Source organism: Hydra viridissima, unplaced genomic scaffold, assembly GCF_058129835.1.
Source record: "Hydra viridissima isolate aposymbiotic clone 2 unplaced genomic scaffold, HvirCarnegie_v1 scaffold_10, whole genome shotgun sequence".
NCBI classification, from domain to species: domain Eukaryota; kingdom Metazoa; phylum Cnidaria; class Hydrozoa; order Anthoathecata; family Hydridae; genus Hydra; species Hydra viridissima.
Genome location: NW_028324309.1, coordinates 17570461 through 17587885, shown reverse-complemented (window position 1 = coordinate 17587885; position 17425 = coordinate 17570461). Strand labels below are relative to the sequence as shown.

The 17425-nt window shown below is 27.3% G+C and overlaps 1 protein-coding gene across 3 annotated transcripts; it reads right to left on the bottom strand.

Annotated features, from left to right (window-relative positions):
- Positions 1-634: 634 nt before the first annotated feature.
- Positions 635-17345, bottom strand: LOC149883430 (DNA repair protein RAD50-like). 3 transcript variants are annotated; one of them, XM_090099458.1, is made up of 33 exons: positions 17165-17345; positions 16835-16918; positions 16570-16671; positions 16123-16185; positions 15885-15926; positions 13339-13412; positions 13153-13212; positions 12923-12968; positions 12642-12710; positions 12472-12561; positions 12324-12384; positions 9870-9947; positions 9630-9706; positions 9457-9558; positions 9292-9361; positions 6948-7048; positions 6606-6710; positions 6146-6459; positions 5860-6048; positions 5375-5500; positions 4917-5061; positions 4688-4801; positions 4318-4410; positions 4137-4236; positions 3842-4053; positions 3442-3707; positions 3150-3345; positions 2458-2653; positions 1940-2217; positions 1724-1786; positions 1405-1538; positions 1147-1275; positions 635-1000 (listed from the first exon to the last, which is right to left on the bottom strand). In XM_090099458.1, exons 1-33 carry the CDS (start codon positions 17285-17287, stop codon positions 955-957), a joined length of 3948 nt encoding a protein of 1315 aa, XP_089955584.1. In that variant the 5' UTR covers positions 17288-17345; the 3' UTR covers positions 635-954. The 3 variants fall into 3 exon arrangements, 1 of the variants encoding a protein (XP_089955584.1); XR_016456123.1 differs by having other exon boundaries at positions 864-1000; positions 1405-1465; XR_016456124.1 differs by lacking the exons at positions 635-1000; positions 1147-1275; positions 1405-1538; positions 1724-1786 and having other exon boundaries at positions 2051-2217; positions 4318-4376.
- Between the last annotated feature and the right edge of the window lie 80 nt (positions 17346-17425).

Below are 17425 nucleotides of genomic sequence, written 5' to 3'. Positions count from 1 at the left end.
ACAATGAAAGAAATTTATTAATGGCTACTCTTAATGAACAAATTTGAAAAAATATAATTGAAAGAAGAAAAAAGCTCTAATATTTTTTTCTAAATTAAAAAGTTTTCTTTCAGGTAAAAAAAAAAAGCATTCCAGTATCCAAAACATTTCTTTTACTCGAACATTAGAACAATTTACAAAGTGTTTGAAGTTCTTACTAGTTTATAACAACTAATAAGTTTCCTTACCAGTTACTGTAAACTTACATGAATTATATAATATGTATATTTTTCTTCTTTTAAGTTAATATTTTTAATTTTGTTATTAGGTATTTAACTGTTTTTGTTCTTTCTTGCTTCAGTTTCTTTTACTTTCAAAGCATATAAAAATAACTAAGCAGCAAAAGCTCATAATTTAAAAATTTTTTTCAATCCTTGGCTATTAAGCCCTACTAATATTTGTTTTTAGGTGGAGCTGGAACCATGGTTGCTAAAATGACCAGATTTAGCCAGGGTCAGGGTTCTGGCCAGTCACTAGTACTAACATTCCTGTGTTATAGGATATAACTAACAAATATTGGATATAGAATATACAAATATAGTCAAAATAAAAAAGAAGCAACAAATAAATACATTGAATAGAAAAGAACAATGTCTTCAAATCAAGATAATATTTTTTAATGTTATGTTGGAACTTTATTATGAGCTTATTAAAAATAACAACTTCAATGTAATAAAAACCAGCAATTCCAGTTTGCTTACAAAATTTATTATAAATATTGAACAACAAATATTTAAAAATTATTTTCTAACGCAAAGCTATTTCATCCTCTCTCTCTCTCTCTCTATATATAGACCTACATAAAAATTTAAAAACATCCTCAATATTAGGAATGATCTTAAATCTAATCAGTTTACGTATTGTCAATTACTAATTATTACAAAAGTATCATAATAATAATATTTATCAATATTATTATTCTCTTGTTTCCATGCGCAACCGGTGGATCTTTGAACACCCACTGAAAAAAAAAAACTTTGAATTTAAAAATCTGTAAGTAGAAAAACAAAATGCAAAAACACTAAAAAAAACAAAATTTTAAGAATTTTACTTCTGCTTTACATCATCAATACATAAATAATGAAAAGTCAAACAAAACATGTATACTTTTTTTCTTTATACACTCTAAAATAATGCTCCACACAATCTGATCTTCCTAGTTCCTGCACAAATCTTTCGTCGTGGGTAATTACTAACAGCTGAAAATTCTTTTGTGTTTGCCGCAGTTCAATGATACTGCAAATATTTATTATAAAAAAACATTTCCATGCATCACATAGCTTAAAGATTTTTATTTTTAAAGTTTGAATGCAAAATAAGTGAGAGAAATTTTTAAACCACTTCCATGATGATAAAATAACTTACTCTTTCAGAGAGTTTGCAAGACTTTCAATATTGGCTTCATCTAAGTTTGTTGTGGGTTCATCTAAAGCCAGAATCCCACAGTTCAAACAGAAAGTTTCAGCCAATGCTAAGCGTATAATTAATGAAGCTAATACCTAAAGAATTATTTTAAAAAGTAACTCTTTTTAAGTAATTATTTTAAAAAGTTTATAATATCTAAAAGTAATTTTTTTAAAAATAATTTTATTTATAACTACTAGTTTGCACTTATAAAAAAAATTTCCCCTTTTTTCAAAAATATTTGAGATAATAGTATAGTAATACTACAATATCTTTTGACCTTTTGTCCAGAGCTACATCTGCTTCTCATGTCAAGATAAACACCACCTTTCAACATGACTACCTTGTAAAGCAAACAAAAATACCAAGTATTAGTAGAAAAAAACTCAATTTTCTCTATAAGATCATAAGCAATATCATAGTAATTAACTATGGTATAGTAAATATTACCTATTTATTCTCAACCTATCTATTCTTATATTTTATATTTATTTACCCTGTAATTATATGAGCGTCTTGTTTTTGCAGCTCCACTTCCTTCTTCCTCTTCTGCTATGATTTCAATGGTATCAATATCATTTCCTTTGTAAGTTTTTATCCAGTATTCTTTTATTATTTTGTTGATTTCTTCCAACTTTAAACCATGATAGCGCATTATAGCACAATCTAGTGCTTTGTAGTATTTTTCAAGGTCTTGATTAGCAAACTCAGTTGTTTTAATTTCAATAAGCTTTTCACAATATTTTGGTTCTGCATCTGCATACATGCTGCTGGCTAATTAAAAATACTTATAAAATCATTAATTTTTTATGTCAGTTATTTTTTTATTCTCATGCTGCAAAATATTAACAGGATTTGAATGTTTTTTTGTTTTGCATTAAAGAAATAAAATAATAAAATAAATATATATAAAGATATAAAGTATCAAGTGTAAAGGATATGGAAATATGGATATTTATGTAAAGAATAAAGAAACAAAAATTATTTGAAAAAAAAAATCAAAAGAATTTATACCTAGTTCTCTCTCACATCTAGCTATATCTGCTTCAAATACTTTTTTGGAAGCTTCTTTTTCAGCTTTTTTAGACCTGAAGTTGTCTAATTGTACCTGCAGATTTTCTTTTTTGGAAACAAAACAACTGTAGTCACCATACTTTGATAAGTCAACTTTCAGCTTCTTAATTTGATTCTCGATCAAATCAATTTCATCCTGCAGTAGCAACAAGTCAAAAATATTCTCTTTTTTTAACAAAAAATAAAAATAAAAAAATTAAAAAATGAAGCTTTAGTATTACTTAAAGTTTAAAAAAAAAAACCAAAAAGTGCTTCCTGTTTTTTGCAATAAAACAGGAAGCAGGAAACAAGATTACTGTTTACAAGAGAACATTTTTTGTAATTATACTAAAGATTAGAAAACCAGATGTAAAAACTGCATAAAACTCACTCTGCAGAATTAAAGTATTTTTAGTAAGCAAAATGGTACCTTATTTGAAAAAGTAATTTAAAAAGCATTCATACAAATTTCATTTGCAGCTCTTAAAATATAGGATTTTTTTTTTGGAACTATTACAGGTATTATACATATCTATATTTTTCTACTCATGTGACCTCTGAAAAATGCTTGCTTTGATTCCTACAACAGTGTATCTTTTGAATGAATTTTTAAATGCTAACTGGTAGTAATTTTTTCTCAAACAAAGACTTACCTTAACTTTTATCAACTTCAGATTATCCTCAATTTCTCGTACCCTAATCTCTTGTCTGTTAAGCTCTTCAGATATTTTTGCTTTTTCCTCTGCCTTTTTTTTACGATTTTCTTCAGTTTTTTTGACTTTATCCTCTATATCTTTTAGACTTGTTTGATTTTCCAACATTTCATTTTCTTTACCATCTTCAGTGTAGCTAAAAAATAAGCAATGTCATAATGAGGATTGATTGAAACAATGCTTTCACCAACACACAAAACAACACACCTATTTAACAACATAAAAAATCAACCTATTTATTTTCTTTGTTTGCTCCCTTATTCTATTCCCATTATCTCTAATCTCACTAAGTTTTTTTTGAGTTGATTCTTCATTTACACCTTTTTCTTCAACTACCTTAGTTTTATTAGCATATTTGTTTGGTAGATTTGATTGTAAAAGTTTGAGTTTATTTGAAGCATTGGATATTTCGTTTTCATAAATTAGATTTGTTCGATTGAGCTCTTGAAGTTGTTTTTCAAGGGTTGATCGTTCTTGAAGCTTACTTTGCAAATTTAGCTATAGAGAAAAAAAGCTCAGTAAAAATAAGAACGAAGCACCTTGAATAATTATCTGGTATTGCATTCTATAAAACTATTGATCATTGAAACTTAATCAAATTTATTTACAAACAAAAAAACAAAATAAAAAACCTTATCTGCCTGATGACTGTTAACTTCTCTCTCCAGTTTACTAGTTTGTTCTTGATAATCATTAAGAATATCCCTTTTTGCATTGATATTATTTCCAAGACTGCTAGCTTCAGATTCAGCATTTTTAACTGCATCTCTTAAAGATTGCAATGTATAACCTGGCATTACCCCAAAAAGTTTGATACGCTCTGATTTAATCTTTTTATCCAATTCTGTGGAAAAAGACAAAATTAAAATAACTTAAAATCAATTTTAAATCTGGTTTGAAATTGATTTTCCTTAAAAAAATTTAAACCTTTTATATCTGTTAAATAGTCATCTATTTTGTTGATGTCGCTCTTTATAAAATTGGCCATTTTCTCTTCATCTTCAAGCACTGTCTGTTTTTCTTTTACCTGTATTAAAAAATGATGTAAAACATATCCCCTGAGAATGTAAGGTATATTTAGTTATAACGAAAACATAAAATTGCTTACTTTAACCAACTGAATCTTTTCATTCTCAATTTCCTTGTTTAAACCAGCCAAACTTGATTCTAGTTGAGGTATTTCAACATACAAGTTATCTAACTAAAAATTTTTTTAAAAATCAAAATATACATGAAAAAATGCTGGAGAACACTTTCTTGACATTTCTTTCAAGTTTCATTGTGATTCTGATACATTTTCATTAATTTTCTTCATGAAAATATAACATTAAAACAGAAGATCTTGTTTATTTTCCTATGATGAATTAATGTGACTCATCAGGAGAGAACAAACAAGATATTCAATTTTTACACCATTATATAAGTATTTAGATGGCATTTTTTCTACTCATTAAAAAAGATATCAAAAAATCTCTCACAGCAACTTTTACAGGCATAAGATTTTCTAACTTCTTTTGAAGCTCTTTCTCTTTGTTGAAAAGTTGCTTGGTTTCTGCACGTTTTTTGGGAAATGATTCCAATTTGTAGGAAAGCTAAAACAACACAGCAAATTAATCATTGAAGAAACTTGTCAACTACTTTCAACAAAGCAATATTTTTTTACTGCAAATACCAATATTTTTTTTATTGCAAATCAAAAGAAGGCACCTTTTCCAAAAGGGTGTTGACTTCTTTTGTATTCTTAAATTCTCTGTGACAAAGAGGGCATCCTTTTTCTTTACTATCTTCTTGTTGAAGTTTTCTAATATACTTTTGATAAACTTTCTCAAATTCTCCTGTTTCACTAAGAGAGCTAATAAATCAAAACGCAAAAAGGTATTTCTGATGGACCTGTTAAAAAATCCCTTTTTCTGAACTAAAAAAATGTTTTTCTAAATAATTCTAACATGTTATTTACAGATCAAGGCTCATATTTTAACACAGCAAATTCACAACATTTGAAAGCACCAGGTAAACAAACCAATATTTTCTTAGCAGCAAAAATATTTTATTGAATAAGATTACAAGTAATTACAATATGGCAGATACCCTTTAGATTTTCAGTGAAACATTTTTTTAACTAAAAAGCAAACCTATGAATTTTTGTTAAAAAATGAACTTCTTACTTTGTAATATTTTCTATTTTTTGCTGAATGGAATCTTTTTTGGCAGAGTATTCATAGTAGCTACATACAATTTTAAGCTCTTCATTTTTTCTATTAAAATCTGACTCTTTTTCTTTTAACTGTTTCCTATATTGAAAAATAATTTAATTTTAAAAAACAGAGAAAAATTAGATAAAACTAAAAGTTAAAGAAAAAAATGAACGCAGATAACAAAGAATATATTTAGGAGACAAATGTATCTTTTAGTATATAAACAAGTATTAAAAATCTATTAAAAAAAATAATATTTTGCTGACTTTAAATAAAATCAGCAAGTATTTTTTAAAATGATATATGCAATAAGCATATTTCCTTGTTTATTATGTTTGATCAATTTCCTTGTTTGAAGCCAAAAAAACAAGTATAGAAAAGGACAAGAATACAAGCACTACAGAATGAAGATTTTTGAAATGTTTAAGTTGAAAAAAATTTTTTATATGATTTACCATATGATTTTCTGCTTACTCTCTAAGCCAGCAAGTCTTTTTGCAACCATTACATACTCATCCGTTTGTTTTTTCAGATCTGACTGCTTGGCTTGAATGTAAGTTTGTAACTTGCTCCTAAGCTCTTCCTTTAAAGGGATGTTGTTACATCCAAATAAAGATTCTAACTCATCATGATGTTTAACAAACCTAAATACCACAAAACCACCACCATCATAAAAAGCAATGATTGGAAAAACCAAAAGGAAAATACTTCAAAAATAAAGTTTAAAGCAATAAATATTACAGTGTTTCTATGTTTTTGCGCTTTGTATCTTGCTCTTTGCAAAAAATATCTACTTTATTCTGTGCATCTGATTGCTGCAACATAATTGACTCCTCTTTTTTTAAATCAAAAAGTTTGAGATCAGCCTTTTCTTTCTTAACTTTAAGCTCATCAATTTCCTTGTTAACAGCATTTGGGTCAAGACTCGATTCAAACTCATCCAGTTTGGTTTGAGAAATTCTTAACTTAAATTCAACAGACTGTAGTAGGTTTGCAGAATTTGAAAGAGAGCAAAGGTCATTCTTGATTTTTTCAATCTTTGCAGAGTTATTTTTCTATATGCAAAAAACTTGGATTACATACCTGAAAAACTATTTTATTAAATCTTAGTTTGGATACCTGAATTAGCAAAAAATTTAAACAACTATAAAGAACAAATTTTAATGATGTGAAACTAAAATGAAAACAATGACGAACTTACAACTGTGTTCTGTTTTTCATCTATTGCTCCTTGAAGTCCATGAATTTCTTTTTCACAATTTTTAATATCTTCTTCAATTATCATCAAACTATTATCATAAGCGCTCTAAAATTGTTTTTATTCCTTTTATGTAAACAGAGAATAATAAAATACGAATCACAAAAAATATTTTGCTACAAAAAAAGCTTCCCTAAATTAAAAAATTTTCAAGCACAGCAAAATCAATAAAAAAAAAAAAAAAATTAACAATACACACACACACACACACACACACACACACACACACACACACACACACACACACACACACACACACACACACACACACATGCACACACTCACTCTGAGGTTTTTGCCATCTGAGACAGTTGATTGAAATAATTCTTTTAACTTTTGTAAAAAACGCTCTGCTTCTTCCAGACTAAAGCAATCATTGTTATAACCTGCAAAAATAAAAAGTATCAAAAATTAGTATATAAAATTTTACTATAAAATTTTAAAAACTCCAAAGTTTTAAACACAAATTAATAAACCTTGATACTTTGACTAAATTTTATTCATTCTACTTTTGCATTTTCTCTATATCTTAGTTAATGAAAAAAACGTCTTTCAATATAATATTCTTATGCATATGGATTTTTTTCATATTCACAATCATTTTTAATAAAAGTAAAACAAACAAGATTTGCTGAATGAGCTTCTCCTTATTGCATTGTTTATAAAGTTCTTGTATGATTTTTAAAGCACTTTGGTTTGATCTTTAAATTGAGAAAGTAATCGATTACTTGCTCCAAAAATTATTAAGTATGCCATTTGCTTTAGTAACTTCTTTTAACAAATAATCACCTCATGTTTCTGATATAAATAAGTTTACAGAGTACAAATAATTGTGTCATTTTGGAACAACAGTGAATGTTAAAAATGCAAATATTGTTTTGGAATTTCAGCATGCCCTAACAAAACTTAAAAGTGCTTAAAACATTATTTCAGGAAATATTTTTTTCTTGTTGTAAAATTGAGATTAACTCTGGGTAAGTGAAATAAAAACTTCATATTGCTTTCATTTTTGGGAAAATCTGTAAAGCCTTGCTTCCATTTAGTTTTCAGTGCAACATATAATTTTCTAACAACCAGCATAAAATTTTATTCAATATCTTTTAAACAACTTATTTTTCCAGCATTTAGTTTTTTTTGCATTTTCATTCACAACATTTTGGATTGCATTATCTTATAAGTTTTGTTGAATCCAATAAACATAGGTTTGTCTAGGTTTCCAGGGGAAGTTTTAGTTTCTTTTTAAATTCTCCAACTTCTCTGAAGACAGATTTTTATATGCTTGACTGGTTAGCAGTTGGAATATTAATTCCTTTGTTGGGCAGTTTTGGGAGATAAATTCAAACTGGTAACAAGTTTGTGTGTAAACTCAGTCCTTACTCAGAATCAACTGAGTATTATACTTTTTTAAAAGATTGTCAACTTTTTCAGTTATTGCTGTTCTTGCTTTGAAAAAATGGAAAAGAAAAAACATTTTATCAAAAAGGTGGTAGGTAAATAAAATGAGGTAAAAAGTAAAAATAGGTGATACAAATTAAAACCCAATAAAAATATTCAGAATAGCTTTTTTTTCTCACTCAAAACAAAGAAAACACAATAAATATTGAAAAGTAAAAGTGTTCTTTGAATAACTCTATTTCTACAACCTTAAAAATGGTCGTTAATTCTGGTTATAGAAATGGTAAATAACATATTTTAAGTTTTATTACTCAAAATGAATAAGTTTCACCTTTACAATGTTTATAAAGCTCTTGTATAATTTTCAGTACATTGGTTTTATCTTGAAATTGAGAAAGTAAACAGTTACTTAGTTACTAAAAATTATTAAATATGCCAATTGCTTTAGTACATTCTTTTAAAGCAGTGGAAAGAATTTATATGGCTTCTAGGTCATATTCCTGATTATTGAACAAATAATCAGCTCATGTTTCTGATATAAATAAGTTTACAGAGTGCAAACAATGTGTTTTTTTGGTACAAGAGTGAATGTTAAAAATACAAATATTGTTTTGGAATTCCAGCATGAAGTACCCAAAGCGTAAACTGCTCCAATTTTGCACTCTGTATTGACAATGGTTGATTAATCCAACAACATCTTAACTCCTTCGAACTTTTTCCTGTAAAAATTTTTCAGACAAGACAGATTAGGAGTTGGAATATATAACTTCTTCATTTGGCAGTTTTTGAACGGGGATAAATTCAAACTGGTAACAAAGTTGTGTGTATACTTTGATATTTACTCTTTACTTTATTAAAGAATCAGCTGTGTGCCATGCTTTTTAAAACATTGTTAAGCTTTTTAATTTTTTCAGTTCGTGCTCGCTTTGACAAATGATAAATATTTCTTGCTTGCTTTGACAAATGATAAATAATTTGTTAAAGATTCTGTTAATCCAATCCAAATCATTTTTAGAACAAGAAAAAGCTGAGTATTTTTAAAACATTGTCAAGTTTTTCAGTGTTTGCTTGCTTTGACAAATGAGGAAAATATATTTTATCAAAAAGGTAGTAGGTAAACAAAAGGCGATAAAAAGTAAAAATAGGTGATCTGCCAAAAACAATAAAAAACAGTTGAGTGTATTTTTGAAAATTTAATCAAAAAATAATGAACAAACTTTTTTAAAAAATCAACCTGAAAGACCAAGTTTTAATGAGGTTTTTCTAATTAAATCATCTCTTTCCTTCACCAGAGCACCATGCATCTATATAAAGAAATAAAATGATGTTTGCTTAAAGTTTAAACTTCAAACTTTTTTTTAAAAAAAAGAAAAAAAAAAAGAAAAAAGAAGAAAGGTACCTGGGCCTCTTGCTGAAGCTTCCCATGCTCTTTATAAAGGCATGTTCGAGTTTCGCTCAAGAACTTCATTTTTTCATCCAAACAACTTATTGCTTTTTGCAACTAAAATGTTAGCCTTTTTTAAAATATCAGATATTAATATTGAGTAAAATATATTTAAGTGAAAAACTTACTTCCTTTAAACATTCCCCCTTTGCCTGCGAATTTCCAACAAATTCAGAACGAGTTTTCTCCAATTCACTATATTCACCTTTTGTATAAGGTATAAAATCAAAATAAAATTTAATTGAATTAATGTTAATTTAAGTTAGCATCATAACTTAAAACAGCACCAACATTAATTATTAACTTTTCTCTTTCTCTTCCTTTTTTTTATTTAACTTTCTCGAAATATTTACCAACAGAAAATTTACCTTGAAACAAGTTTGAAATGTTTTTACGCAACTGCAAAGCATTTTTATTCAGATGTTCTTTAGTTGTTTCCAAAGTTCCTGGAAAGATAATTTTTTCTTTTAGAATTACTATTAATCTTTTTTTTTTATATTTTAAAAAATGTAAAAACAAAAATATTCCATAAAATAAAAACAGTTTTTTTTTACTTTTATAAAACATAAAAATTAATCAATGCCATTAAACAATTTCAACAAATGTCAGCAATAAATTTTGTATTAACTTTGAAAGAAAAAAAGGAAAAGAAATTAAAATAAGCAAACAAAATTTAATCATAAAACCACAATTTTTGTTCTTTCCACAATATTTTTATTTTCATGGTGTTAGTATGGCACAATCAGAAATTTATCTTTAAACTAATAATTTTAATACAAAAGTGTAGCATAAAAAAATCCAGTATAAATTAAGTAAAAATTAATAAATAATTAAGTAAATAATATTAGAGCATGCTTTGTTAGGATGTTTAACTCAGAAAAATCTGCATTATCTATGGATTTTGAAAAAATTGCGCAGGAACTTTTAAAATTTAATCAACATCACTCAATGTAATACACACAAAATGTTATTTTCAGTAACCACTGGCGGCAGTGATTTTCAACTTTTTTTTCTTGAAAATTAATTGCTTCAAGCTGGATTACCTTTACTAGACCATAAAACAATTATGTGTAAAATAGGAAAGCTGTAGGTCTTCTCAATTCCATTTAGTTTACATTTTTCTTAGTGGTGTATGAGGCTTTAAAAAAAAAAAAAGGATTGCTTACCCAAAACTCATTTGAGCTTCCCATACACTTTTTGCTTTAACCAAAATAAATAAATAAGAAATAATAGACACTCTACAGACATAGCATTTGCAAAGAAATATGGTTTTAAATGTTGCATTTTATTGGACATTGCATAGACAGTAAATAGAGAAAAATGGTTCATAAGTATGCATTTCATTGAGGATTTTTTATGCCAAACCCAATCTCAGCAAATCTTTTTCTTTAAATCTGATGCAAAACATTTATTCTAAAAGATAAGTTTTTGACAAATTTTTACACTTAAAGTCTATTGCTGAAACTATATTTAGTCTTATACCATCATTTGATTCTTCAGCTATCGGTATAAGTAATTCCCTTTTTCCAAAATCTTACCAAATGCAAATAATATGCATTCCTGTTCCTCAGAATAAAGCAGGGCTGCAATAAAATTCTCAGTTTGGACACAAATACTGTTTCTTTGAATAATGGACTAAGTAAAACTTTGATCATCAGAATCCAGCTTACATACCAGAGTTTTATAAATTGGAAAATTAGTTTTGGCCTTTCAACAAAACTCTTAGACTATTTAATGCTGCACCACATCAGACCATGTACTGTTTGAATATACTCAAAAAAAATTTTCTGCTCTCTACTTGGATCAATTGTTCTTGTGTAGAGTGCTAAAATCCACACTGCTAATGTCAACCAAATTGAATGGCTGTTTGCCATTACAATTTTGCTGACATAAGCAGTGTGGATCTATTACAACTACATACTTATTTTTTCTGTCATAAAATTGTCTAAAGTTCCTCAAGAAATTCCTATACTATAATCTCTGGTATTAATCTCTGGTATTTAAAGAAAGATCTTTAATAACAGATGGAAGAGGACATTTGATGTTTGTCTCAGCTGGTACAAATTTAACAGAAAAACTCAAATGTAATGGATTGCCAGAAGATTTTCCATTCTATTGTTCCTTTAAAATAAACTGGTCAGTTTATTTAATGAAAGTTGGAAACTACATCAAGGGAATTGATTTTTTTATATTGTAGAGATGCAAAAAAAATATAAAAATATTTTTATCTTTTACACCTTCTAAATCTATCAATTTGTAGAAAAACTTAGTAACATCTGTAGCTATCCACTACTGTAGGTCTGCAATGGAAAGGTCAGTTGGACTTTCACCAATACAGAGTTTATTGCCTTCTCTTTCTTTTTGTAGCAGTCATTCTCTAGCTCTTGTAATATTTTAAAAAATAATTTGTTATTTTTCTTCTTAAGTAAAAAAACTATTATCACATTTGAAAAAATTATCAATTTATCACATTTGAAAAAAAAAATTGAAAAACATGGAAAAAGAAAGAATATTAGACATGCTTCTGTTTGCAACATTTTGCTTTATTTACATGTTTGCACTGTTTTTTTATGATGCATTCTATTATAAATCCATAATGGCAACTTTAAGGCATTAAAAATTGATTTTTTTAAAAGTTATTTTAAAAATAAGATCCCAGTTGATTTTAGAGGTTACTTTTTTACAACTCTTTATTTCTTTTAAACAATTTACTCTAACTTGAAGCAATGAAATGCCAGATATTGCTGAAATCGCCACATCTTAAAAAGCAGAAATACTTTTCCTGGTCAGAAGCATTTTCATACACAAATAATTGAACATACCTAATTCTTTTTCACGTTTAAAATAATCTTCTGACTCAGAGTTGAGTTGTTCCAACTGAGCCTAAAGAGCAAAGTTTGTTAAAGAAAAAGTAAGTAAATGTTAAAGGTAAAAAATGTAAGAGAAAAAGTAAAAAGTAAAAAACATTACCTCGATAGGTTGCATATCAATGACAATCTTTTTTAGCTGATCTTTTGTAGTTTTTAATTGACCTTGTGCTTTTTGGAGATCCGACTGAATCTAAAAAGATCTGAATGTTGAGAGTAATTGAGTTTTCAATTTTAAAAAGGATATGCAAAATATAAGAGAACAAATCCTACTTCTTTTGCTTTATCTTTCTTTTGTGTGAGATGTACAAGGTCTCGATTGTAATCTTTCACTAATTGACCCTAATGGGAAAAAAAAAAAACTACTTTGAAATATAAAAAGAACATAAAAAAAAAAAGCTACTTTAAAAAAAACAACAACTTAACATTAATAAAACACAGCTGGATTTTATTAGAAATGATGTTAAACTTATAACAGCTTTTCATAATACAAGGTGCAAAGAGTTAACAGATTACCAAAGCCATCTTCATAACAATTATTTAAAAGAAATTACCTGATCCTTACGTAGATTGCGTATACATTCCAAAGCTTGAATATACCTTTAAGTAGTAATTTTTATGTAATAATATCTACTCGGTAAGACAAACTGATTTTAACTTGAAAGAATTCAATAAAAGCCACATTAATTTCAATGTTAAAGAACAAAATGAAATTAAGCAACAATTAAATTCCCATAAACAAACATTCCTTACGGTTGTATAAAAAAAAAACAAGCACACATACTTTGTTGCAGCAAATATTGAATCAAATTTTTGTTTTAGGACTTTTCCTTCACTTAATGGCCTAAATATAAAAAGTAAATACTATTTTTCATTTTTTTTTTTTTTTTTTTTTAACAAAGTTTTACAAATGACAAATTACTTTCTTTCAAAAAATTAATTTAAGCTCATAACCAAGTAGAAAACGAACCAATTGGCATCTTCTTGATGGCAGAAAATAACATTTTCAAGTACAGCGACAGGTACACCCAGACGAGATACAATCTAAATTTTAATTTCATTCTTTAATGCCATGATATGAACACCTTTTGCTCTGAATTACAACAGATAGGTAAAATTTCGATTGTAGTTCTTTTTACATATCTGTTGTTAACTCTGTAGTCTTCATCATGATGGACAAAATCTTTACAATTTCTTAAGGTTTTTTCAGAATTCCTTATGTAGTTTTTTTATATATAGCTTAAAGCACATATAGTAACCATTTTTTAAAATAAGGCACTGTGATAATTAAGGAACTGAAAAAACATTCGTAAAAAATGCCATGATATTTAGCATTGTGATCTTGAGTGCTAATAAGACACAGAAAATTTCAGACTTTTTATGTGAACCCCTATGTCATTTAGATATGAAAAAAACTATTTTTTACATTTATTAACATAACTTATGGCTGATGACAGTGTTTGTATACTAACTTTATCATTTTTAGAATTATTATTAGCTTGAAATTTTACAAAAATGTCTAAAAGAGAAGTGTTCCTCATAGAAGAAAGAGCAGAGGTGTTAGCTAATACCAAACTTCCATTAGGTAGAAGTGTTTTAATGTACTACCATTATAGGCTTCTTATGAAGCGCTAACAAAACTGAATTGTCACATCCAGTGTTGTGAATTCTTGTTCTCTAGACAATAAACTTAAATACAAATATTTCTTACATCAGCACTTAAGATGGGTATGTATTTATAAGGCGAACAGGAAATTGAAAGAGTTAGGGCATACTCAATCATATTAGTTTTTTAGTATAAATAAAGTTGACAGGTAGAAAAAGATTTTAAAATTATTGCTTTATGTTTAATTTTTGTATTTTCTTTAGGAATAATATAAATAATAAATAAAAAGAAACAAGTATACTATTATTTGCTGATATTCAACTCTTGTCCAATCTTTTTATAGATCTTGCAGGTCCATGTGGATGGATTAGAACTATAATGTCTTTATCTTTCTTAAATTTTTAAGTACAACTCACTGTGAGTAGCCATACTGACATGTAGCAAAGCCTATTTCTTTGAACTGTTGCATTCAGTACGGCTAAAGCATTTGATAGTGCTTGTGCTACAGCACAGCAAACAATTCTTCATCTTTAAACAATTTGTTAATCTCACTGAGTAACAGGCTCAAAGTAGTGGAAAGAAATATTACCTGAACTTCTTTTCTAATGAAGGTAAAATGATTATAATTTTTCTCTTTCATCTCCTACATTCTCTCTTTTGAATTTAAATTTAAATTAAATTTGAATTTAAACAGGAAAAATTTTTTACCTTGTCTATGCAAAACTCTAGCATAGCAATGTCAATATTAGATGAACATACGATCATTTAAGACTTACTAAAGTGTAAAGACTTTTTACCAATACCCGCAATTATATCCCATACAAACTTTCCATGACTGACTACATAAAAAGACCTGTTAGTGCAAATGTTAAATTCAATTTTATACATACACAAGTTCCCAAATTTTCTTATAAATTAATGTTTTTGTATAGGCCAGCACAGCCATCTAGGTGGTATTCAGTTTGGTCAGTTCAAAGAAATATTTGCTAAAACAAAAATTAGTCTCATACTAAAAAGCATCTCACACAATTCAATTATCCAATACTTCTTTACTACTAAGTAAATGATCTTGCATAAAGAGTTTATAGTTTTTTGCAGCCTCAAAATTTTCACAGTGTTTTTTTTGCCATTTCATACCTTTTGCTTGATTCTCTGATGTTGAAAGAATTCTATTCATATATACAGCAGATTTATATAACTTCTATGGAACTGAGTCAATTGGAGTGTAAATTAAAATCTGTCAGCATTTTCCTAATTATTTATACTTCTCTACTACATACTAAATTTCAAATACAAATAAACTAAATTTTTCACCGCATGGAGTTTTCATTTCTATGTACATAACTAACTTTCTCCACTATAAATAACCATGTCCATCATAAAAGACTTTTGAGTGTTTGCATTGACAAGCACAAAGGTGTTTTGATGAACAAACACAAACTGGGTGAGTCCCAGTTGCTCTAACAGTTGCAAATATTTTTAGGTTTGTTGAGCAGCATTTTATTAAAAATGAGCCCCCAACTATAAAAATCTGACTTTTATAGTGAGATGTTAATTTTTTAGACATGTGTAAAATTCTTTTAGCACAAAAGTTGCTTTTGTAGTTAGAAATTGTGCTTAATGCTTCTATGAAAATACCATTTTCATAGAAGAAAACAAGCTCAACAGCTTCAATGGATGTTAAATCAGGAAGGGCAGGGATGAAAAATGAAAGCTGGTTACCATTACCTGTCATTGGGTGACAGGTAATGGTAGCCAACTTTCCTTTTTCTCTTTTTCTAGGGCCCAATCAAAAGTTAAAATCAATATAAAAATCAAATCAAATCAAATCAAATCAAGTCAAGTTCAAATCAAGAGTCACAAAAACAAAAATAAAAAGAAGTTTGGGTTAGTGTTCGGGGTTAACTTACTTCCTTTGAAAGATCAGTGCAACGACTATTGATGCTTTCCTTCTAAGTATAAATATTCAACATATAGAAACTAACTTTCATCAAAAACTTTGAAAGAACTTTTAGAAATAATGAGTTATCAGGTTTCGTATATTATGATCAACAAACTTATATGGAACAAAAAGCAGTAAATAATAAGATAATTAAAATTTCCAGGCAAAAAAATCCAATAAGCCAACCACACTAAAAACTTTAAAACCTGGCCATTAGGAGTTATTTTCATGAGTACACCATCCAAAGACTTTGTTACAATTTTTTTCTCCTGAAAAAATTATAAAATAAAAAAAAAAAAAAAAAAAAAAAAAGATATAATGTAATTGTTATAAAAGTACGTTGAGATTTTATTTTACTATTAGTTTATATCTTTGAAAATATTTTTTTGTTTAAAGATTATTTATAAATGCAAAAAAAAAAAAAAAAAAAAAAAAAAAATTGCTCAAAAAGGTGCATAATTAAAATTTACAATATTTTGGCTGTAGCCAAGTTAGTGAAGCTAATATAAAGTTCTGTCCTTTGGACAACTTTGAAATTCTACTGCTAGATAAATGAAGCATAAATCAATATTTTAAAGCAAAAATTTCATGCTTTCAAAAAAAAATTTTTATCATTTTTTAATTCTCTTTAAAATGCCACAAAGAAAGAATACCTTTTGTGTAGAAACAGTTGTTCTGGAACAAATAATATGATTTCCAACAGAATCTTTGAACCGTAACTTTACTTGACCCTTTACCTCTTTTTCTCCAGCAAGCTTTTTATGTTGTGTAAATAAAAAAACTATTAGTCTAAACAAACCAACCAGGGGTAGAACTATGGACACAAACATTTAAAGTAAGTAGGCATGAAAAAATTATCTACAAATTAATAAGATTTTATAAGACACAAATAAAGAAAAAAATCATTTAGTTAATTACCTTAGGATCATGAATAAATGCTTGAGCTTGGCAATCTGGAGGAAGTTTGCCTGTTGTTATATATTTTAAGCTCTCAATGATGCTCTGAATAAAAACAAAACAAAAAAACTTAATCACCAAAAATTTAAAAAATACTTAAACATTTTCTTTAAAAAATCATATTTAAGCATATTTATTATCTTATTATTTAAATCTGTTATGACACTATAACTTAACCACCTATATCTATTTTAAAACCTTATTAAAAAATATTTATGCACTTATCATACTTCAGTATTCAGTTTTTTTATAGCATGGGTAACAATAACAAAGACTATAAAAGGTTCTCACAGTTTTTCCTGTTCCGTTTTTACCAACAATAAGTGTTAGAGGTGTTTGAAATTCTATCACAGCAGAGTCATGAGGAGGATAGCTACGAATACCCTGAATTTGCATTTTCTCTATTAATGCCATTTTATTTTTATGAAAAACTAAGAAACCATGTATACTTTCAAACTATTTTACGTAAACTTTTTTAACTTATTTCTACCTCACAATTAGATAAACTTAATGTAACTGCAAAGATAATGCATATATTCTAAAAAACATTTT